Source organism: Dipodomys spectabilis, unplaced genomic scaffold (genome assembly GCF_019054845.1).
Source record: "Dipodomys spectabilis isolate Male_0828 unplaced genomic scaffold, ASM1905484v1 ptg000095l, whole genome shotgun sequence".
Classification (NCBI taxonomy): Eukaryota; Metazoa; Chordata; class Mammalia; order Rodentia; family Heteromyidae; genus Dipodomys; species Dipodomys spectabilis.
The window spans coordinates 31,544,479-31,568,629 of NW_024870772.1; the positions used below are offsets into that span (position 1 = coordinate 31,544,479).

The window sequence follows — 24,151 nt, forward strand, 5'->3', positions numbered from 1 at the left end:
TAGTTTGAATCCAGCCCAGGCAGGAAAACCTTTGAGACTTTATCTTGTTAACCAGAAAGAAGTCTGAAATGGAGGTGTGGCTCAAGTGGTAGAGCAAAAAAGATAAGGGACAGTGCCCAGGCCTGAGTTAAATTCCCAGCACTAGCACGTGTGTATGCACGCACATACAATGAATAGTTCAATAGATTTTACTATTTTTACAAGTTTCTACCACTACTAACATCTAATTCTATAACTTTTTCTAATTTTTTTACTTACTAGTACTTTGTACTTAGTTAAACCTTGTACTTACATTTTCTTACACTTTTGCCTTCTTTTAGTCTTTGAAAAGGACTAATTTACTTTCTGACTATGAATTTTCAGTTGGCACCTTTCATATGAATAGAGTCTAATATATGGCTTTTTTGTGTTTGATATCTTTCAGTTAATGCTTTAAGGTTCATCTGTGTTATAAAATGTATAATCTTTTTTGAGTGGATAAAATTATATAGATACATATTTCACTTAGACTTTTTGGCAATTATTTTTATTTTATTTTATTTTTTATTTATTTTTCTTTTTTTTCTTTTTTTTGGGGGTCCGGTTGTGGGGCCTGAACTCTGAGCCTGGGTGCTGTCCCTCAGCTCTTCAGCTCAAAGCTAACGCTCTACCACTTGAGCCACAGCGCCACTTCCGGCTTTTTTCTTTTTGCTTATGTGGTGCTAAGGAATCAAACCCAGGGCCTCAGGCATGCAAGGCAAGCACTCTACCACTGAGCCACCTTCCCAGCCCCTTGGCAATTATTTTTAATGCTTATGTGGATATAATATGTCTCTTCTGTTGGCTAGTATACATAGTGTTGGAATATTCAGGGTGGACGGTAACTCTGTTTAACATTTTGAACAACTGTTATCAAGGCAGCCAAGTATTGCATAAGTGAGAGTTATTTTTGTTTCCTTGTTGGTGCTTGCTATCATGCATATTTTAATTACAGTTGTCTCTAGTGGTATGTCACTGTGGTTTTGATTTTCTTGCTCCTAATGATTGTGAATATGCCTGTTAACATTTGTCTTTTTTGAAGGAATGTGTATTTTAATCCTTTATTCAGTTTTTACTTCAGCTGTTTATTTATATAGAGTTGTGTTCTCTTTATATTCAACATACTAAACTTCTATTAAAGATGTAATTTACAAAAATTTTCACACATTCTCTTAAGTTGTCTTTTCACTTTCTTGATAGCTTCCTGTGAAATACAAAAATGTTTAATGTTGAAGGCCAGTTAAAATATTTAAGTGCTGTTTCCATTGGTTACTTCAGAGTTAGGTCTTTATGTGTTCACTCACACGGATTCTGGGTCTTGAACTTGGCGCCTGGGCATTGTCCCTTAGCCTTTTCACTCAAGGGTGGCTCTCTGACATTTGAGCCACAACTCCACTTTCTACTTATTGGTGGTTAATTGGAATTAAGAGTCTCATGTACTTATTGCTTGCACTGGTTTTGAACCATGATGTTCAGATCTCACTCAGCCTCTTGAGTAATTAGGATTGCAAAAGTGAGCCATTGGAAGCCAGCTAGGTCGAATATCTTTAATCATTGCTAAAGGACAAGATGGTTTATACCTACTTTTTTTGTTTGTTTGTTTTTTAAGTATTTCATGATTTTCTAGTTTTTTAGGTGGGTTTTTTTTTTGGCGGGGGTGGGGGTGGTTGGTTGTGGGGCTTGAACTCTGGGCCTGGATGCTGTCCCTCAGCTCTTCATCTCATGGCTAGCATTCTACCACTTGAGCCAGTGCACCGGTTCTAGTTTTCTGAGTGGTTTTATTGGAAATAAGAGTCTCACAGACTTTCTTGCCCGGGCTGGCTTTGAACCATGATCTTCAGATCTCCGCCTCCTGAGTAGCTAAGATTACAGGCATGAGCCACCAGCGCCTGGCCTGCTTTTTAGGTTTTTGATGCATCTTGAAATATTTCTTGCATTGAATGTGAAGTATATAGTATAAAGTAGTTGCTACATTTTATATATCTTGTTTAACTGTATTTTGTTTTGAGACAGCCTATTACTGTAGTCTCTTCTGGCCTTGAACTTACAGACATACACTATTGCTTGTTTTTATTTTTATTTCATGCCTAGATTTTTACTTAGCAGGCTTTAGTAAGTGTAAGATTGTTGAAGTGATGGGTAGTAAAAATGTTTAATAAAATTGTTTCCCTCATATTTCGAGCTAGGAATTGAACCCACATTGTCACACATAGTAGTCAAGTACTCTACCAACTATTGGGCTGTATAGCCAGTTAATATAATAATTTTTAGTTGTCTAGAGTTTTAGCTGTAGATGGACTTTAACCAATTTTGATTTGTCTGCCTGGGCTGACTCAAAACTGTTTTGTTCAGATCTCAGTTTTCTGAGTAGCATTATCAGCATAAGCCACCACTGCTCACCATGTACACCTTTTTGTTTTTTTTTTGTCGGTTGTGGGGCTTGAACTCTGGGCCTGGGCGCTGTCCCTCAGCTCTTCAGCCCAAGGCGAGCGCTCTACCACTTGAGCTACAGCGCCACTTCCGGTTTTCTGGTGGTTTATTGGAGATAGGAGTCTCACGGTCTTTCCTGCCCAGGCTGGCTTTGAACCGCGATCCTCAGATCTCAGCCTCCTGAGTAGCTAGGATTACAGGCGTGAGCCACCAGCGCCCGGCTTATGTACACCTTTTTTATGGGCTGATGGATGGATATTTTCTGCTTGTATATTTACTGATTGGTTTAATGTTGTTTGTTTTTTTAAAAAAAATTTTATTCTTTAGTTCCATTTTATATATTTTACAGGGGAAAGGCTTTATTCCATATACCTCTGTTGTCATTAAGGCTTCAACTTGTGGGTACCTATCTATATCTGATGTGATTCTCTATAGCAAAAACTCTTGGCTTCAAGTTCTGCTTTAGTTTTGTGCTTTTGGAGCCCTTCCACCCTTCGTTCCTTTCAGTACCTAGATTTGAATTTCAGAATCTTGTGCTTGTAGACAGGTGCTCTGTGATTTGAGCCATGTCCCCAGCACTTTTTTTGTTTCTCTTTTTAAAGTTATTTCAATTAAAAAAATTTGCTGATTTGTTGTTTTGGTCAGTCCTAGGGCTTAAAGGTCTGGGCACTGTCCCTGAGCTTTTGTACTTAAGGTTATTGCTCTTTCACTTAAGCATCAGCTCTACCTTTGACATTTTGATGGTTAATTGGAGATGAAAGTCTTTCAGGCTAGTCTGCTTGGGCTGGCTTCAAATAATGATCCTCAGATCTCAGCCTCCTGAATAACTGGGATTACAGGCATGAGCCATGGGCGTGCAGATTTGGATGTTGTATTCTATTTTGTGGTTTTATGTAATTATAATATTGGTGAGTGTTGAAGGAAAGTGATTGTCTTTCATTTTCCAGAAATAGCATTGTTCATGTACTAAGAGTGTTGATTCGATATAAATAAATTGTGTTATAATTTACCTCAGTGAATTTTATTACTGGTTGCAAGTCTTTTTTTTTTTTTTTTTTTTTTTTTTTGGGTCCGGTAGTGGGGCCTGAACTCTGGGCCTGGGCGCTGTCCCTCAGCTCTTCAGCTCAAGGCTAGCGCTCTACCACTTGAGCCACAGCGCCACTTCTGGCTTTTTTCTTTTTGCTTATGTGGTGCTGAGGAATCGAACCCAGGGCCTCGAGCATGCAAGGCAAGCACTCTACCACTGAGTCACCTTCCCAGCCCGGTTGCAAGTCTTTTTATGTTTGTCTCAGGGTTTCAGAAATTTAATGGACATCTAAATAGAATGATACTTTTATCTCCATAAATTAGCCTTAGAACTGGAAAGAAATTCTTTGTTCTTTGCCCTGGTCAATTCCTCTAGTGGATATTGATGTGTTATTACTTGCTTTTTATTTGAATTGAGTGCTTTTTAGAAGCATTTTTTATATGTGCTAGCATAACTCAGTTTATCATATGCAACTTAGATTTTTCTTTGCAGTTACAATTATTATATGATGTCACTAAAGTTTCATTGGAATATAAAAAGCTAAAATACTAAAGCAAAATATTCTTAATTTGGGATGTTTTTAATATGGAACACGTCACGAATTTGTTTGTCTTCCTTCCTAAGGGGCCATGCTAATCTCTGTATCATTCCAATCTTGGTATATGTGCTGCCGAAGTGAGCACAATTTGGGATGTTTTGAATATTCCTTTTTATTCTTCTAGATTGTCTTTATGCTGATATTTTGCCTATTAATTTATCTGACATCTAATGGATTTCTAAAATCTTTTTTTTGCTGGGTCTGAATGCTTTCTCCAAGCTTGTTTTGCTCAAGGCTAGCACGCCACCATTTTAGCCACAGCATCACTTCTGGCTTTTTCTGAGTAGTTAATTGGAAATAAAATTGTCCCACAGACTTTCCTGCCCGGGCTGTCTTCAAACCATGATCCTTGGATCTCAGCCTCTTGAGTAGCTAGGATTACAGGAATGAGCCACCAGTGCCTGGTTAATTTCTAAAATCTTTTAAAGAAAATATTCCTGTGGATAGACATTGCATGCATGTATAGTAGAAGATGTCATTTTTTATTTTTTTTATTTTTTATGTGTTTTTTTTTTATTGGGAAAATACTGTACAGAGGGGTTACAATTACATGGGCAAGATAATGAGTACATTTCCTATCAAGCATTGTAGCCTCCTCCTTTGTTTCCCCTTCCCATCCCTTCCTATCCTCCTCCTGCTCCCCCCCAATCCTCCCCGCTCTCCCCCCCCCCCCACCAAAGTTGTAAAGTTCATTTTCGACATAACGACTTGTACATCTCATTGTTGCAATGGGTCCACCTGTATCCCTATTTAAATGATTTTTTTTCCCCTTCTCCTCCACAAATTATACCGACATCAAATACAGTGAAAGCAGGGGTTATACTGTGGGGGAAGGACATACAAAGCAACAAAGAAATAATCTTATAAATGTGTTAGAAACAATCGCATGAAAGAAAAAAACATTTGAATACATATCTTAGGGTTCATTTCCCTTAACATCACCTTTTCTGACCTTTTCTGCTTGACTCAGACATATACTAGATATTGCAAATAAGGGAACCCATGGGACCTATGTTTCTTTGGGCCTGGCTTACTTAATATAATTTTTCACAAGTCTTTCCATTTCCTAACAAATGGGGCAATGTCATTCTTTCTGATGGAGGCATAGAATTCCATTGTGTATATATACCACATTTTCTTGATCCATTCATCTACTGAGGGGCATCTGGGTTGGTTCCATATCTTAGCTATAGTAAACAGATGCTGGAGGGGATGTGGACAGAAGGGAACCTTACTGCATTGTTGGTGGGAGTGTAAACTTGTTCAACCACTTTGGAAAGTAGCATGGAGGTTCCTCAAAAGACTCCACATAGAGCTCCCCTATAACCCAGCAATCCCACTTTTGGAATTTACCCAAATGTTTACAAACAAGACCACACTAAAGCTACCAGCACTAAAGCTACTAAATGAAAATGTCATTTTTAACTCACAATTCTTAAGTTTGGATCAGCTTCCCTTGATTTGAACCAAATTGTTTAATTTAGACTTCACATACACACACATGCAAATCCTGGGGCTTGAACTCAGGGTCTGGGCTGAGCTTTTATGCTCAAGGCTAGCATTCTACAACTTGAACCACAGCTTTACTTGAAGCTTTTTTAAGTCTCATGATCTTTTACTGCTCAGGTTGGCTTCAAACTGTGATCCTTAGATTTTTAGTCCCCTGAGTTGTGAGGATTGCAGGTATGAATCACTGGCACCCAGCTAGACCTCTTTCTTTTTCTTTTTTTTTTTTTTTTGGGTCCAATCGTGGGGCCTGAACTCTGGGCCTGGGCGCTGTCCCTCAGCTCTTCAGCTCAAGGCTAGCGCTCTTCCACTTGAGTCACAGCGCCACGTCCGGCTTTTTTCTTTTTGCTTATGTGGTGCTGAGGAATCGAACCCAGGGCCTCAGGCATGCAACACAAGTGCTCTACCACTGAGCCACCTTCCCAGCCCCCCAGCTAGACCTCTTTCTTTCAACTAGTTTCTGTAGTTTTCTGTGTTTATTTGTAATAAATATTATATGTAATTGGTATGCTATAATTTTGTCATAATATTAGATACAAAATAGCTCTAATATTATTTGGCTCAGTACTTTAACATTTTGTCAATAATATAGGGGATACATAGCTCCTGTGTCTAGGTTTCATGTTTTAGTGATGGGTGATTAATTTCATTTATAGTTTCCTATAGAATTTACTACTCTGTCTCCTTGTGAAGTGAGTATGCTTACTGTTGGCATGTTTACTTTGAGTGTATTTAACTAACTCTACTCAGCCTCAGCTCATCACAGTGTTGTAAATTTGTACTAAAATAATTACACAAGATTGGAATTTTTCTTTTTCTCTAGATGAGAAAAACCCAAAATGTTGTATTGATACTATATAGTATAAATTCTGTCATACATGAATTTCCATAACTGATCTTTGATTGATTGTAGTACTCTGGTTAAATATATTCAACCTTAAAGAGAGTCCCTAAATTTTATCAGACTTATATACCTATAGCAGTTTGTGCTCCCCTTTACCCCAGCTTTAAAATAACCATGCTGAATATATTGAAAAGTATTGTGTATTCCCTTTCTTTTCTTCCATGTAAGATAGAAATTGAGCAATATACAGTACTACGTATTAACTGAGATTGCCCATCTCGGAATGTTGATTCAGTTGTTTAGTAATCTATATTCATTCTTAGAATAACGCCTTTAATTTTTTTTTTTTAACTAGTCCTGGGATTTGGACTCAGGGCCTGGGAACTATCTATGAGCTTCTTTTGCTCAAGGCGTAACACTCTACCACTTGAGCCACAGAGCCACTTTAGGATTTTTCTGTTTATGTGGTTCTGAGGAATCGAACACAGGGCTTCATGCATGCTAGTCATGCATTCTACTACTAAATCACATTCCCAGCTTCCTTTGATCTTTAAATTAACTAACCCGTATTTGTACCTTTGTCTTTTCTTTTTTTGCCGTTCCTGGGCCTTGAGCTCTGGGCCTGGGCATTGTCCCTTAGCTCCTTTTGCTCAAATCTAGAAGTCTACCACTTGAGCTACAGCACTACTTCCAGCTTTTTATGTGATTAATTGGAGAGAAGAGTCTCATTGACTTTCAAATTCAGGCTGGGTTGGAACCAGATCCTCAGATCTCAGCCTCCTGTGTAGCGAGGATTACAGCATGAGCCACTAGTGCCTGGCTAGAATAATTCTTTCATCTTTTAAGTTTTTTCCTTAATATGGTATGCATTCTTCCCAGAGTAGTTGTGAGAGTAAAGTTGACTGACACATATGGAACATTTCAGTTAGGGCCAGACACAGGGAAAGTACTCAAGGATTGTAGCTATATTATGGATAATAAATGTAAAGGTAGCAAACTAATCTTTTGTTTGGTGGCTTTACCAATTTTATCTTGGAAAGGTTTGGAGACTGGATTTAAGAGAATCTGTACTAGATAAGTGGAGGGGTATTAACTATTTAATAATTCTAATAATTTGTGCCAGCAATTCTAATAATTCTCACAATTGCAGTTAAATGTATAATAATGTAAAAACATTTGTCATTAAAAGTCAAATCAGGCTTTTATCATAGAGCAGTAACATTGTTTAGAAAGGGCTTTAGGTTTTTTAAAGTTTTTCTTAGGCACATGGAAGACATATTGAGAATTTTGGACCTATTTCAGTGTCAGTGCAATAGATTTTGGCTACAGCTGTAAGGGTACCTTATTGGAAATGTGGTGACTTGACTTTGAGTCCTGGCTTTGATGTTAACTTTGTATGTCTTTGATTAAATAACAAATTTCCTGAATCTGAGTTCTGATCTATGTTATAATATGTAAACCCAGCATGCCTCTTAAACCTATGTATTTAGAGTTGCCAGAAAATCAGATAAAATAATTGTATTGGGGCTCCTTAGCAAGTGCAAGAATCACTTGAAAGCTTTTTTTGTTTTTAACTTGCATGGTTTCTGAAAACAGCTTTTGGTGTCTTATGAATTATTTGGAAATAAATCCCCTATTGTAATTTTATGACCATAGGAATTTTGGTAACTTTTTCTTTGTTCAGTACATAGGCATTCTTTCAGATTTCATCTGTATTTATGCAAGTTGTTTGCAGCATATTAATTTATGTATTTTGTATGTCATCATGTCTTTTACACGTGGTTTGATCTTGTCTACTTAGATAGCTTATAACTTCCTGCAGGATAAGGACATGTGCCATTTCCTTTTCTATACAGTACATGCATGGAAAGGGTATTCTTATACTGAGTATTTATTGGTTATAGGTGAGAAAACTCTCTGGAATAGTAATATCAGCCTTATATATGTATCTACCATAATTTTTAGTTGTTTTCATGTATGCCTGTTTAAAAATTAAAAGCTATTCAACAGTATACTGTTTTAGTTTAGTTCCCCCCTCTCCCCTCCTCTGGTCCTGGGACTTGAATTCTAGGGCAGGGTGGTATTCCTGAGCTTCTCTTTGTTCAAGACTAGCACTCTATCAGTTGAGCCACAGTGCCATTTCTAGCCTTTTCTGAGTAGTTTATTTCTGAGTCTCATTGACATTCCTTCTGGAATGGCTTCCAACTGCAGTCCTCAAATATCAGTCTCCTGAGTAGCTAGGATTACAGGTGTGAGCCACCAGTACCTGGTCTACTTTAGTTTTTTTTTTTTTTTTTTTTAAGTGGTATTTAAACTGCATGTATTGGAATTTAGTTTTAATTATTTTTTTTCTTTTTCAAACTGTCTTCTGTTTGGCCGAAAAATAGTTTATTTTTTTAAAAATGTAAGTAGCTGTACAAAGGAATTACCATATAACAAAGCAGTTTATGAATACAGTGCATCTTGAATCAGTGTCACCTATCATCATTCTCATCCACCCACCCTGACTCACCCCTTCCTTTAACTTTGTAGATTTTGTATTATATACATTGAATTCTTGGCTGCATTACCCACCCCTTTCTCCTCTTCATTTTTCTACTCCAAAGGGAGTAGACTGAGGAATTTTTAATGCCATATTTTTGGGGAATGACATTTCTTGAAAATAGTCATGATTGAACAGAATTCTTAAGAAAGAATTAATTAGAAAGTCATGATAACAGAATTTTTAATGATGTTAATACAAAGTGTAATGAATATCAGTTCTCATATTTCCCACTCTGATTAAATTAATTTGATGTTTTTTCTGGAGATTCTTTTTTTTTTTTGGTTGGTCGTGGGGCTTGAACTCTGGGCTTGGGCGCTGTCCCTCAGCCCTTCAGCTCAAGGCAAGCGCTCTACCACTTGAGCCACAGTACCACTTCCAGTTTTCTGAGTGGTTTATTCCTGTCAGGGCTGCCTTTGAACCTCGATCCTCAGATCTCAGCCTCCTGAGTAGCTAGGATTACAGGCATGAGCCACCGTGCCCGGCTCTGGAGATTCTTATTAGTGATAATGCCAGCTCTGAGACTATTCTTGAAATCATTATGCTAAATTTTTGAAAATGACTACATTTTAAAAGAATCCTTTGTATTTGCTTTAATCAGAACTTCCCTTAAAAGAAAATGAGATTAATATTATGCCATTTACCTTTATGCTTAAAATTTGTTAAAGATGATGTTTCTTCCAAACAAATGTTTCGTGTTATTTTCTCTAATAAAGTTATATTACTAGACACTAAAGATTTTTTCTGCATCTTCCTCAGGAATGTCATTGTCTGCTGGATCTTCCCCTCTCCATTCCCCCAAGATTACTCCACATACTTCTCCTGCTCCCAGAAGAAGAAGCCACACTCCAAATCCAGCAAGTTACATGGTGCCTTCTAGTGCCTCTACACCTGTTAATAATCCTGTTTCTCAGAACCCATCTTCTGGTCAGGTGATCCAGAAGGAAACTGTCGGTGGAACTACTTACTTCTATACCGACACAACTCCAGCACCTTTGACTGGAATGGTATGTGTACATTAAAGTGAATTACTGTACTGTTACAAAATTTTCTTCTTGTTAATGGAGAGGCTTATTCCAATCCCTTGGGTCTTTTTATTGTAAAGTATTGTTTTAATAATGCAGTCTCATCTCAGATTACCATGATTCTGCCTTCCTAATAACTTTTTTTTACTCAAATCTTTACTTCCGTTAGAAATTAGGTTATATTCGTGGTTGTTTAGGATGTATTTTACATTTGAGGTTATGTGGTACATGTGCTAGCTAGAGTTGATGTGCACAAACTTGATTCTAGATAATGACTAGGTAGCTTGACATTTAGGGAAGAAGCTGAAGAAAGTGGAAAGTATTTATCAGCAGTCACTGAAAGCAAAGTGGTGATAAACCCTACCTCTTTTTGGATTTTTGGTATTTTTTTTAACTTCTGTTGTTTTTTTGTTTGTTTGTTTTTGTTTTGGTCCTTTCTTTTTTGGTACTGGGAATCAAACTCAGGATATTGCACTTAGTACGCAAGCATTTTGCCACTGAACTACATCCCGGCCCAGAGTTTGCCTCCGATGAAGTAGTAATTTAACACTCAGATGTAGGAAGTATAAGGGCAGTTACTAATAAGGGCTTACAGTGTGGGCCATTGCTAAGGATGGAGAAGATTCAGACCAGAAGGAGCTTTGATTATGATCTAGGAAAGAGCTACCAAGGAATTGGTGATATAAGGAGAGGAATTGTGGAGCAAAGAAGTAGGCCCACAGAGAAGGTAACTACAAGGACCAAGAAAGGAAGAATATGCTCAAAATGAAAATTGTCTTCCAAGTGAATGGATGTCAGGAGTGAAGGAGAAAGGACAAGAGTGCAAGAGAGACAGCAGGAAGAGCAGTGAGGTCTGGAGGCAGGAGAATAGAATGTTGTCATGCTACAGCGTTAGTTGAACGTTAGTTTCATTATTATGAGTACATTCAAAAATTACTCTCTTCATCTTATGGACTTTAGTAGATAGAGGGCTTACCATTTAGGAAATCAAATTCCATTAAAATATTCAGCAAATTTAAGCTATAGATATCTGGTAATCATAGATGATAGCTTTATGAAAAGCATATTTGGATTTCAGTAAGCACATTTGTGTTCTTGTCCTCCATCCCTCCCTTCTTAGACTAGGATTTGAGCCTTGAGCTTGCTAGCTAAGTCCTCTACCAGCTGAGTCACATCCTAACCATTTTATAGCTTTACCTATGTTTTAGATAGAGTATGGTACGTATGCCTGGGGTCTGCCCTCACACCTTGATCTTCCTACTTAAGGTCTTCAACATATCTGGGATAACAGCTGTGCCCTATTACATGGAGCTTATTGTTGAGAGGTGTTCTCACTAACTTTTTGCCTTGAACCATGGTCTTTCTGATTTCTGTCTCCTGAGTTGCTGAAATTCTAGGCATGAACTTCTTCATGTTGAGCAGTTTCTTGCTGTGTGTGTATGTTTGGGCTAAACTCAAAGGCTTCATGCTTTCATGCTCTGCCACTTGAACTGTCTCCCTAGTCCTTTTTGTATTTCCTATTTTTCAAATAGAGTCACTTTTCACCAGGCCAGCCTGGATGTAATCATCTTAGCCTTTTTTTTTTTTTTGGTCTGGTTGTGGGGCCTGAACTCTGGGCCTGGGCGCTGTCCCTCAGCTCTTCAGCTCAAGGCTAGCACTCTACCACTTGAGCCACAGCGCAACTTCCGGCTTTTTTCTTTTTGCTTATGTGGTGCTGAGGAATTGAACCCAGGGCCTCATGCATGCAAGGCAAGTGCTCTACCACTGAGCCACCTTCCCAGCCTGATCTTAGCTTTTTATAGCTGGTATGACAAGCACCACCAGGCCCAAATTTTTATTAGTTTAGATTGGGTCACGTGAACTTTTGGCCCCAGCTGGCCTGGAACTGGGATCCTTCTAAGTACCTGGGATTATAAGTGTGAGCCATTATACCTGGCTTTTGTATATTTTCAGTTTTTCATATTTTTCAATTTTTTAAGCATTTTTGTGTCAGTATTGGAGTTTACAGTCAGTTAACTTTTTAAACACATTTAATTTTTTTTTTTTTTTTTAGATTTCAGATTTTCCCTCTCCTTCTCGCTCCTACCCTCTCCCCCCATTGCAGCTTGAACTCAGGGCCTTGCCCTTAGGTTAATTGCGCATGGCTGTGCTTTATCATTTTAATCATGCCTCCAGCCCAGCCTTTGACTGCCTATTTTGGAGTCAGAATCTCAAGGACTGTTCTGCCTAGGCTGGCTTCACACCATGATCCTCTAGATCTCAGCTTTCTGAATAGCTAGGATTGTTTACACAAGCCATCAGTAACAGACTTCTCCCCTTCTCTCAATTTTTTGTGTGCTGGTATCTGGGCTTGAATTTAGAGCCTGTTAGCTACTACCCTTTAGGGTTTTATTGTTGTTTTGTTTGTTTTTTGGTTTTGGGGGTTTTTTTTTGCTCACAACTGGCTCATTACAACTTGATCCTTTCCTCCACCCCTCCTTCTCTTCTTAGGGTCATTTCTTTGTACTTGGATTCACATGTTAAATTTCTTAATTTGGATTGAGGATATTTAGGGGGGAGGGGAAGGGGTGTTGGCTTGGGTGGAGGTGTATGATTGGCTACAAATGTCCTTTTTTCTTTCCCTCCCACCTCATTTTTGTTTTTTGTTTTGTTGTTAGTCCTTTTTGGGAGGGGCGGGGGTGTCAGTCTTTGGGGCTTGCATTCAGGGTTGGTTGCTGTCCCTGAGTTCAAGGGTAGTGCTCTACCAATTTGAGCCACAGTGCTATTTCCAGTTTTCTAGGAATTAATTGGAGGTAAGAGTCTTGCAGACCTTACTGCTTAGGCAGACTTCCAGCCACAATCCTCATATCAGCCTTCTGAGTAGTTAGTATTACAGGTGTGAGCCACCAGTGCCCAGCTTGTCCCTCTTACTGTTTTCTGTAAGAGGCAAGCCTACTATCCATGAGTATATCCTGCAGCCATCTGGTTTAGTTTTTTTTTGTGTGTGTGTGTGTGAGAGAGAGAGAGAGAGAGATTCTTTTTTATTTTGTTGAGATAGTGTCTGGCTTTGTGTATAAGCTTCGTCTCAAACTTGAGACTCTCAAGTACTGGAATTGTGGGCATTTTGACTGAGGCTGACACCTCCTGGATGCATCTCCGGAATGCAGATTGAATGAAGATGTGAGTCACAAAAGAACTCGTTGTTGACCACTGCCATGTAGCACAAAATAGAAAGCGTAATGAAGTGACCAGGGTCTGCTAGCTAGGGAGTAGAAACTGTTGAAAAATAGTGACCTGGCAGTCTTTTTGGTTTGGAAGATTAAATGGTGTGATCAGTTAGATGCAACCTAGTTGCTTACTACTTACTAGGTTGATGGGTATGGAGTGTTTTTCCTGCACTCATTCACATTCTCACTTTCTTACAAAATTCACAAGGAGCAAAGAATCCAGTTAAGTTAGTTGTGGGAAGCTATCTCGGCAGATTTTTATCTCTAAATTAAATTAGCATTTATTTTTATGAGACTTTATATTTTACTGTAGTTTGAGTGAAAAGAAAACAAGTTTCTTTGACTTTTATTTTGATGCTAGGACTAAATCTAGGGATATGCAAAGGCTAAACACAAGTGCTATACTGCTGAGCTATAGCCCAGTCTGTTATTTTGAGACAAGATCTCATTGTATAACTTAGACTGGCTGTGAACTTGCTGTGTAGCCGAGTCTGACTTGAAACTTGAGCTCTCTTAACTTTTCCTTGTAAGTGTTATGAATACAGGCATGTGTACCATGTTGACCATTTGGGTTTTCTGTTTGTGTGTATGTGTGTGTGTTAGTGGTTTATTATTTTGTTTTGTCTAGTTCTGCCATAGTTTTAACAGTTCTGTATTTATAAAATGAAAATAGTAATACCTGTGATCTTATGAGGAATAAGTGTAAAGACATACATAGAAGTAATTGTAAATCATACAGAAGTACCTGACAATTTTTCTTTAAAAAATTTGGACCATAATTCTTTGAAAGGTGATCAAAAAACTGTGTGCCAACCATAAGGTCAAGTAATGACAACTTCCCTTGGTTCTTTGCATCAATGTTTTATCTTTGATGGGATTATTCTATTGTAGAGTTTTTTGCATTTTACTATATTTTGTCATACTTGTAGAAGAAGCTCATTTTATTTTTAAAGAGTTTTTTTTGTTACAGATCTTTTTTTTGAAATGAAATATTTTATTATGTTTTTATGCACTTCTTTATGCTTTTGGCAAGTTTGATAATTCAATAGATGGCTAAACTATGCTAACACAAGTAAAGCAAAAGCAAGAAAAATGTGATATTATTCTTGTTGTAGTTCCAGGTTAAAGGAAGTCTTACATGTATTGCAAAGCCACTTAATGAGAGCCACAACAGAATAAAGCTTAAGGCTTTTGCAAATAGGAGAACTTTTTTTTTTTTTTTTTTTTTGAGAACTTGTTTTTAAGAAAGGAATAGTATGTTTTAGTTGGGAAAATGACAAGGAAAAAGAAAAAAATAATAGTGTGGTAGGTGAGTTTCACTGGAGAAATGAAAGACGAGAAGTTTGAAGCAGATTTAGCAACTTTATTGTTCTTTACTTAGAAAAGGTCTAGGTTTTGGTGCTTCACTCTTCATTTAAACAATTGAATGGTAGAGTAGAATAGGTTGTTCTTCGTTATTGCAGCTGGGATTCTTTAGCACAAATGCACATCTTGGCCACAAAAAGCCAGAGCAATGTTCTTTATTTTGCTCTTCCTTAGGATATTTAATTTCTGCTTCCTCCTCCCTTCCCTTGCTTAAAAAAACAGATCTGTGAGCTGCTTGTATATGTAACATTCTATCAAAGAGCTACTTAGGCCTTCTCATTGGAGCTTAAATCTGAAGAAATGTCTTCTTTCTCATTAGAGTTTTAAAAATTGATAGTTGAAATACCACATTTTTTTAAACGAACTAATTTAAACACTATACTGATAGCAGCTGTTCTGTACATAGTTTATTTAATTTACTATCGTTTAAATATTTAAATAGACCAAAATATTACAAGTCATGTAAAAATTAAACTTTTATGAAAACAATGATAAGGGTTATCATTTGAGGAGCAATTGATGATTGCATTTCCCCCTTCTTTTTAGGTATTTCCAAACTATCATATTTATCCTCCAACTGCACCTCATGTTGCGTATATGCAACCCAAAGCAAATGCACCTTCATTCTTCATGGCCGATGAACTCCGACAGGTATGCTTTCAGAATTTGTAGGAGAGAGAGTGAATGTGTAGTCATATATGTTGTTCTAAAGCAAACAGAATTTAGAATGTATTTTATTTATATGTACTTAAGCTCTGTTTTCAGGAAGTTAAAATAATAATGTACTAAATATAAAATAATAGGATAACTTTCTAAACAGGCTTCTGTACTTTATTTCCTTTGTATTGAAAAGACTTTTAGAAGTATATGTATAATTAAATGACTTCTAAAGTTTTTTGCTAGTAGGTATAGATTTGGAGTAGGTATTTTGGCATTAAAGTGACCTAATCAGTTTTGTTTTTTCAATAATAACTAGATATTTTATATCTAGAGTTTCATTTTATACTCATTAAAAAATAGTTTTGCTTTGAAGAAATAGGTTTGACTAGTACAATCATTGTCTCTTTTTTTCCCCCAATGCTGGAGTTAGAAAACAAGTGTTCTATTACTAAGTTATCTCCTTAGACATTGTGCGGTGATTTTTAGAATGAATTTATCAACTTAGTAGTAGTGGGCTTGTGGTTTTCGTCCATAGAATTTACTAGTCTTATGGTTTGTGATACATCAGAACTAAAACATACATGCATACATACATACACGCATACATACCATACATACATGTGGGAGTTGCGTGAGTATTGGGCTTGAATTCACCCTGGGTGCTGTCCCTAGCTTTTTCACTCAAGTTTGGTGCTATACTGCTTGAGCCACATCTCCACTTCCTGCATTTTTTTATGACTGATTGGAGATATGATTCCTAAAGTCTTTCCTGCTGGGGTTGGCATCAAACTACTATCCACAGGTCTCAGCCTCCTGAGTAGCCAGAATCACAGGTGTGAGCCACTGATACTTAGTGCTTGGAATTTAGATATTTTAACATCTTTAGAAATATGACTTTGAGTTAGTAATATTAAAAAGTGCCCACCCCAGAAGTCTTTGAGGGAAGATGGTGGAACGCAGTCCCAAGTCCATGCTATTCATGTGTCTGGGTAATATTTGCCAGTCACTCATTGCAGAAAATTTTCAGAAAACTTGGAGCTGACCAAAATGTTTCAGATAATTGGAGGATAGCCCGCGTGGCCATATCCATATAAGAAGTGGGAAACCCTCCTGATTATCCAGAGCAGAGCTACATGAGGAAGCATGGTATCTCCATGAGTCATGTTGCCTGACAGGTTACTAAAGAAGAGTTTGCCCCCTTCCATTGTATACTGTGTATGGATGAAAGCAATCTGAGAAATTTGAATAGAAACAGTAATCAAGGTAAAAACTGTAACGCTAAATTTGAACTTCTTGGGAGTTGTAATCCACAAAAATAACACATTATTGAATATCCTTATTATGGGAAGGACTCCAGCTTTAGGCTGGCATACTGTGCTAGCACTGCCCACAGCCAAAAACTACCTGCCTACCAGTCCTGTGCCCAAATATGGTAGTATTCCTTAGCTTCAGACCAGTTGTTTCGTCAGCTGACTTTTTCTTATCTTAAAAATAATTGTAGGTGACAATTAGTTGTATTTATAGAAGAATAAATGTCTTATTTAGTTTGGGGAATAATTGACTACTTGAACTTCTCACTTTGCCCCGATTATGAAATAGTGGAACAAGTATATATGGAAGAACAAAATATAACACAATGAAGTAATAATGACCAGACCTGGACAATGTGGTCTCCTTGGCATGTTGCATGCTCAGCAGTGCTCTATGCTGCCTTGTACCTGGCTGACCTGGGCTCTTGCAGAGTCACAATAGGTGTATTGATAGCAGCTCCTCTGCTCAGTTTACTCATAGTGCACATTTGTATATTTAACAGATAGAAGTAAGGTGTGGAATTGCACACATGTAATCCAGCACTAGAGAGGCTCATGCAGGAGGATCATGTTAGTTTGAGTTCAGCGTGGGCTACAACTTGCCTCAAAATACAAAATAATAACAAAAAATAAGGGAGGATCAAGATGCATTGTATACATAAATTACTTTGTTACATGGCATAACATTGAGCCTGGGCACTGGTGGCTATCCTAGCTGAGATCTGAGGGTCATGGTTGAAAGCTAGCCTGGGCAGGAAAGTCTGTGAGACTCTTACCTCCAATTAAATCACAGAAAAGCCAGAAGTGGCGTTGTGGCTCAAGTGGTAGAGTGCATCCAGCCAAAAACCAAACCAAAACAACAACAACAAATAAATGACAAAATTCAATACATAACATAAAAATTAAGAAAGATGAGGAAAGGGGTGGCATGGGAGTGGTAGATGTCAGTGTTGACATTGATCAAGATACATTGTATTCATAAACCTTTCTGTTGAATGGCAACTCCTCTGTACAACTACCTAAAGGAAATAAAAATATATTTTTTAAAAGTTACTGCAAAAAAAAAAAGATAAGGAAGATTAGTAGAATAAATCTTTAGCATTCTTAATAGTTGCTTTGTGTCTAATTATTTAATGGGAGTCAGTTTATTTGCTCACATTTGAACTACTTTGTTGTTAAGAATTTCATTCTATACAGGGAGTGCAGTTTATCTTTGGTTGGTAGAGAAGTATGTTTTTGTACCTAAGCAGCTCAAATTTCAAAAATTGATGTAAGTATGGAAAGGTTTTATAAATTGCAATGGTTCCTGTTACGTTGGTGTGTTGTAATATATGTTAGTAATTCTTTCATCAGCATTTAGTAACTTTTTGGTGTTTAGTTTGACAATCTTTTCAAAATAAACTGTATAGTTATAAAAATATAAGAAAATCTAGTGTTGGTCTGGTTTGTTATTGACAAAAAGGATAATTAATTCTCCTATTAATTACTAGGAAATCTAGGTTTCAGGATTTCTTCAATATCAATATACTTGTTTCCTTTTCTTAGGAGCTGATCAACAGACATTTAATAACAATGGCTCAAATTGATCAAGCAGATATGCCAGGTAAAATCCTTGTTGAGACAGTGTTCATTTTAAAAGGGTACTATAATTATTAGTGTATGCTTTATATATTACTAAGAAGCATTCCAAACTTATCTAGTTATCTTGATTATCTAGTTTATTTCAACTAATTCTAACAGTATTCTAGATTATATTTTTTAATTGTATAACTTTAGAATTGACAGGATACTTCAGTAGTATCATGTCCTGAAAATTAATGGCTGATAGTTTATTAAGCAGAATAACTATTACATTTGATTTTACTGTGTGCTGCTCAAAATGCACCTCCTATCTTTTATTCCTCATAAGCATATTATTTTTTCGCTATTTTACATGTGGGAAAAAGTGAAATAGTTTAAGTACCTTATCTGTATAACTAATGACTTAAAATGTTTTGCTGAATTAGGATCTATCTACCTACCTATCCACCCACCTACCCACCTTCCTACCCACCTACAGCCCTGTGTTGAGATTGAACCAAGGGCAGTCCTTGCTAGGAACGTACTCTACCACTGAGCTACAAACCCAGCCCAAGTTAGGATCTAAACCTTGTTTTTCTGACTGTCCCATAATGATTCTTTGAGTGTTAAATTTCCTACCTTAGCTTACTTTATATGTTAATTACGGTATCTCAAAATACCTGATTGTCATCAAGAAGTCAGTGTAAACCAATGTGTGTTAACTTGATTGCTAAAGACTTAAAAGGAATATCTTTGACTATTATGTCTTGTGACTGATCTTTTCAATAATGAGGCCCTAGTTAAGTAAAAAAAATAAAAAATAAGCCTTTTATTTATAAATCATACAACTATAATTTATTTGAAATAATAGCATTTAGAAAAATAGATGCATGGAAAATTAACATATCAGTTGAATTTCTATAGACTGGTACCCAGAACTTCAAATATAATTGTAATATCAATACCAAATAATATAACTAAGGGTAGGTAACATCTCAATGGGGAAAGAAGAGGAGGAAGGTTAGTAGGCTGTGTTACATTTAAAGAAAAAAAAGGAACAACAGTAGTGAGGTACTCCTGATAAGGAAGATGATGATGATTAAGGTGTGTTTTTGTAACTCATCTATATTTAGTATAATTCTAGTCAAGATTTAACCGTGTTTATCATGGAATATAATAATTTTTGAAAGACTAAAGAGCCAGAACTACCCAAAGTACTTTATAACTATTGTTATATAAAATAAAAAGTTTATGTGTGTATTGAAAGAACAGAGGCTTGCATCAAGTCTGTAATAACCAAAACAATGTGATAGGGATACAGAATTAGATCAGTTAGTTAGTGAAACAGACTAGAGACCTAGATACATTGTGTATTAACGGGGACACATTGAGAAAAGAAAACCATTTTCAGTAATGGTATTTTAATGTAGAGAGGCTAAAATTAGATCAATTATAAATTACATTTAAAATTTGACTAATTTAGGTTAAGAATTTATATACCTAAAAAACTCCCAAGACTCTACTACAAAACAGAAGTGAATAGATTTAATATTTTAATTGGAAAAGATTTCTTGTATATGACACAAAGGAGAAAATACTGACAAACCAAATACTGGTGATTAACATCTGTAATCATAGCTACTTTAAAGTCTGAGAATAGGAAGATATTGGTTTAAGGCCAGTGAGGGCAGAGAAGGCTGTGAGGTCCCTTCTCAACGTATAACTGAGTGAGTGATACACAGTTACCATTCCACGCTATGTGGGAAGCTTACAATCACATTGCCAGGCCACACTAGGCAAGAAAGTCTTAACATACTTTCAGCAATGGTAGCATGGGTCTAAAGGTAGGTAGATCACTCTGATAAGGGTAGGAAAAGAGACCCTATCCTAAAAGTAGCCAGTGAAAAACAGAGCTGGAGGCATGGCAGTATCTTACCAGTCTAGCAAGCCCTGAGTTCAGACACTAGTATTACCACCAGAAGGAGATGGGAGGGGAGGGGAGAAGGGGGGGGAGGAGACAATTTGTATTTTTACTAGAATAAAAAGCCCCCCAAAACAACAACGAATAATTAATACCTTGGAAAAGCCATTTGCAGTCTATACAAATGAGAAAGAGTATAAAAATTCTTTTACATATCAAAAAGAACACAAAGAGCTTAATAGAAAAATGGTCAAAGATGACAGCAGGCATATGTTCATTGTTTGAAGATCTGCCCATGTTTACTGTTAAGATACGAATCCATGTGTTGCCCACATATAGGGTGGTTCTTTTGATCCACCAAAATAAAAATTGTAGGTAGGTAAAGCGTTACTCTAGACCCTTTTGATGTTGCAGCACCAGTGGTTAACAGTGGCAGTAACAGCCAGCCCTGAGCCTTTGACTGCTCAGATGGCAGCACAGGAGTCAGGTATGAGACTCCTGACAATTAAGGTATTGGTACTGGGTACAGGTCTCTTGAGTTTGCAAAGCTTCTATAGCTCCTGCCCCAAGAAGGATCTCTGTTTGCAAAATGTTACCTATCCTGTGGTGGGAGGAGTATTTCTACTGTTGGGGACCCTTAGTATTACAGCTCCTTGTACCAAGACCTTAAGTATTACAGTTCTCTGCTGCCCAGCTATTCTCTTTGCCAGCTATTGCTTGCCTCCACGTTTTTGGCAGTTTTTCTGTGTCTTTCAATTTGCTAGTCTTACAGCCCTTTTATCAGAGAAGCTTCCTTTCTACACTGTTGACTAATAGATGTTTATATCTCAAGTGATACTTTCTAATAATTTTTTCAGTATTCATCTTCTCATCATTGGTCTGTTAATAGTTATTTCTTAGAAACAAAAAGTGTGCTATTTGATGACATACAGGAAATATTTTTGAGTGTATGAACCTTATTGTTCTTCGTTTTATAATGCCTATATTTACTGATACTAAGGCTATAAGTATAGTATAAAATTGTTACAACTATCAACACTTCCATAATGTTGGCTTGTTGTGATATCTAAATGGTTTATACTAGATTTGTTTTCTTCTTACTGTGAGAGATTTATGAATATCTGCAATTGAAAATTACCTTGAATTACTCCAGCAGTCCCTACAGAGGTTGACAGCTACCACAGCCTATTCCCTCTAGAACCACTGCCACCCCCAAACCGGATACAAAAATCAAGTAATTTTGGATATATTACATCTTGCTACAAAGCTGTAAATAGCAAAGATGATCTGCCATATTGCCTTCGGAGGATACATGGTAAGGAAGATAAATTTTCCTTTTTATAATCTTACTGTTCAGGCTAAGATTATTCCAACCTTCTTGAATATACTGATTTATTTAGTATGTAAATTTAAAGGATAATAAATGTGTTTATTATCTTATCAATGGATAACATACAGCGTACATTTCTGATAGAAATACCAGAGTTGTGCCATTTACACTTTATTATAGTAGAAAATTTTCTTTTTTAGGTTTTCGTCTTGTTAACACAAAGTGTATGGTATTGGTTGATATGTGGAAAAAAATCCAACACTCAAATATTGTAACCCTTCGTGAAGTATTTACCACTAAAGCATTTTCCGAGCCTTGTGAGTAACTTGTACTGAAATTTTCCTGCTGGTAAGCTTCATTATCTGAAGCCATATTTCAGTAACAAGAGTTTGTGTTTTATTTTAAGCTCTTGTGTTTGCCTATGATTTCCATGCTGGAGGAGAAACTATGATGAGCAGACACTTTAATGACCCTAATGCTGATGCCTATTTCACAAAGAGAAAGTGGGGTAAGAAAAAGATGCAAGCAACTATATGTTGACAAATGCTTTTGCTCTGTGGAAAAGTAATACACATCTATCCATGTAAGCATTCAGTTTAAGATCCTTCTTTTAAAAAAAGAAACATCTCAAAGATATGATTGATCTGTGACAAGTTAGAAAATATTGTGTTGTATATTTTCTGAGCTATCGATGTGTTGGAAAAGTCATAGATACCTGATGTTTGAAATAACTAGGAATACGTTAACAAAAAGTTTTGCTAATCCAAAGTTAAGTCAAGTGTAGTAGTTCACACCTGTAACCTTAGTTCCTTGACAGGTAGAGATCAGGAGAACTATGTTTTTTTTAAGTCTGGCCTGGACAAAAAGCTAGCAAGCCCCTAACTCAACCAGTAAGAAAAGGGAGCACGGTGGTACATGCCTGTCATCTCAGTATAAATAGTAAGCATAAATAGGATGATTACATTCCAGAATAGCCAAGACATAAATTTGATATTTATATGTGGGTGGGGAGGATAAAGCAAAAAAGGGTTGTAGATGTGACACAGGTGGTATTATATACCAGCCTAACCTTTACTAGGCCCTAATGTCTCCCCCTACCCCTCGGCGCCCCCCCCCCCAAGTTTTCTTTTAAATTATAATGCTTTTTGAATAAAGTTGACTTGAAAAGACAAAGTATTTATGGCTTCACAGCCAGAACAAACATGACAAATCTATGGTATATTCCTTTGTGTTCTTGGTTTATTTTTTTCTCCTTTAGCATTGTTTGGCTCTTATTATTTTGTTATATAGTATCTTTGATTTATTTTAAATACTCATGTTTTTATATTTGATCAATATAATTAGATTCCCTTAGAGTCTAGTGTGACAAGAGGATATTTGTATGATTACTTTCTTAAACATAAGCTTTTGTTTAAAAGTATCCATGTCAAAATAGAAGAAGACAGACAATTCAGGTTTTATCTTATCCTTGTTAGGCTACTGACTTAAAGAGAATTTTTTAAAGCTAACTCTATAGATACTTTTAGAGTTTAGTTCTGTAATAAAACTGAACAATTAGACATTTACATTCCTGAAGAAAAATAAACATGTAATCTTTTTTGTTGGGATAAAAATAGTAAAAAACAAAAACAGGTAATTTTAACGTTTTATTACAGATGTTATTCACTGTTTAACATTTCAGGAAATGACTGCTTCATCAAGTCAAGAAAAACATTTTTTTTGTTAATATAATCAGTTTTTAAAGTGGCTGCCAATAAATAAAGGGATACTTATTACTCAGAAAATTATTTTCGGGGCTGGGAAGGTGGCTCAGTGGTAGAGTGCTTGCCTGGCATGCACACATAAACAGAAAAGGCCATAAGTTGCACTGTGGCTCAAGTAGTAGAGTGCTATCCTTGAGCTGAAGAGCTCAGGGACAGCGCCCAGGCCTACAGGTCAAGCCCCACAACTGACAAAAAAAACAAGAAAGGAAGGAAGGAAAGAAGGAAAGGAAGGGAGGGAGGGAAGGAGGGAAAGAAAAAAATGATTTTCAAGAACTTTACATAACAATGGAGTGGTTTTTTTTAACCTCAATATTTACTTAAACATTTTATAATCAAAACTTTGTAAAGAACCAAAATACTTTAATTATATTTGCTTATTTAAAAGGTAAACAGTTTTGGAGAAAGTACATTATTTTCTGGTTATTTTATGGTTTTTAATCTTTTAAAGATTGTCTTAAAAACATAGATTACAGAAATTAAAAAGAAGAGGCAAATTTTTGAGTTCACATTATAGTATCTTTCAGATTGTGACTCCTTTAAATACTATTTGTTTAAAAGTTTCTGCTTGCTTATGACCTTGCTTTTTGCCTACTGACAGTTGAAAAAGTAAGTTGTGGTTATATGGCTGTTTCACATTAAAATCTGGTCTGGTTGTGTGGTCAGCTTTTTCCTTTTGCCATATCATTTGCAGACACATGCATAATTTTGTTGAAGGGGATGTGGTATAACTTTTCCTATAGACAAATATGGTTGTTCAAATTTATTTTAGTAATAACACCTGTGAAGTGACTGTTGGCTTTAATTTATAGCTGGTTTTAACCCTCAGCACTGTTGACATTTGGAGTACATAATGGTTTTAGTGGAAGCTCTCCTACACATTGTAGAATGTCTGGGCAGTGACCGGATACCAGTAACAACTGCTTCTAAATACTCTGAGTTTACTCCAGATAATGACAGATAAACCATTCCTTCCTTCATAGCATTTTTTTCCAGCTTAAAATAAAAGCTTATTCCATTATTTTGTGTTCAGCAATTGATGTACGAAT

General features: G+C 36.5%; 1 protein-coding gene and 1 non-coding gene across 4 annotated transcripts in view; one reads left to right on the top strand and one right to left on the bottom strand.

The window, feature by feature from the left end:
* The window catches only part of Pan3 (poly(A) specific ribonuclease subunit PAN3), a 147,578-nt gene that overhangs the window by 93,309 nt on the left and 30,118 nt on the right, over positions 1-24,151 (top strand). For all 3 annotated transcript variants that reach the window (XM_042685359.1, XM_042685360.1, XM_042685361.1), the window contains 6 exons: positions 9,725-9,972; positions 15,108-15,212; positions 18,077-18,134; positions 21,166-21,327; positions 21,543-21,659; positions 21,749-21,850. In XM_042685359.1, coding sequence (XP_042541293.1) covers positions 9,725-9,972; positions 15,108-15,212; positions 18,077-18,134; positions 21,166-21,327; positions 21,543-21,659; positions 21,749-21,850 — 792 coding nt within the window. The remainder of the gene's footprint in view (positions 1-9,724; positions 9,973-15,107; positions 15,213-18,076; positions 18,135-21,165; positions 21,328-21,542; positions 21,660-21,748; positions 21,851-24,151) is intronic.
* On the bottom strand, positions 4,055-4,158 carry LOC122112946. Its single transcript, XR_006148323.1, has one exon. It is a non-coding gene; the product is annotated as a U6 spliceosomal RNA (small nuclear RNA).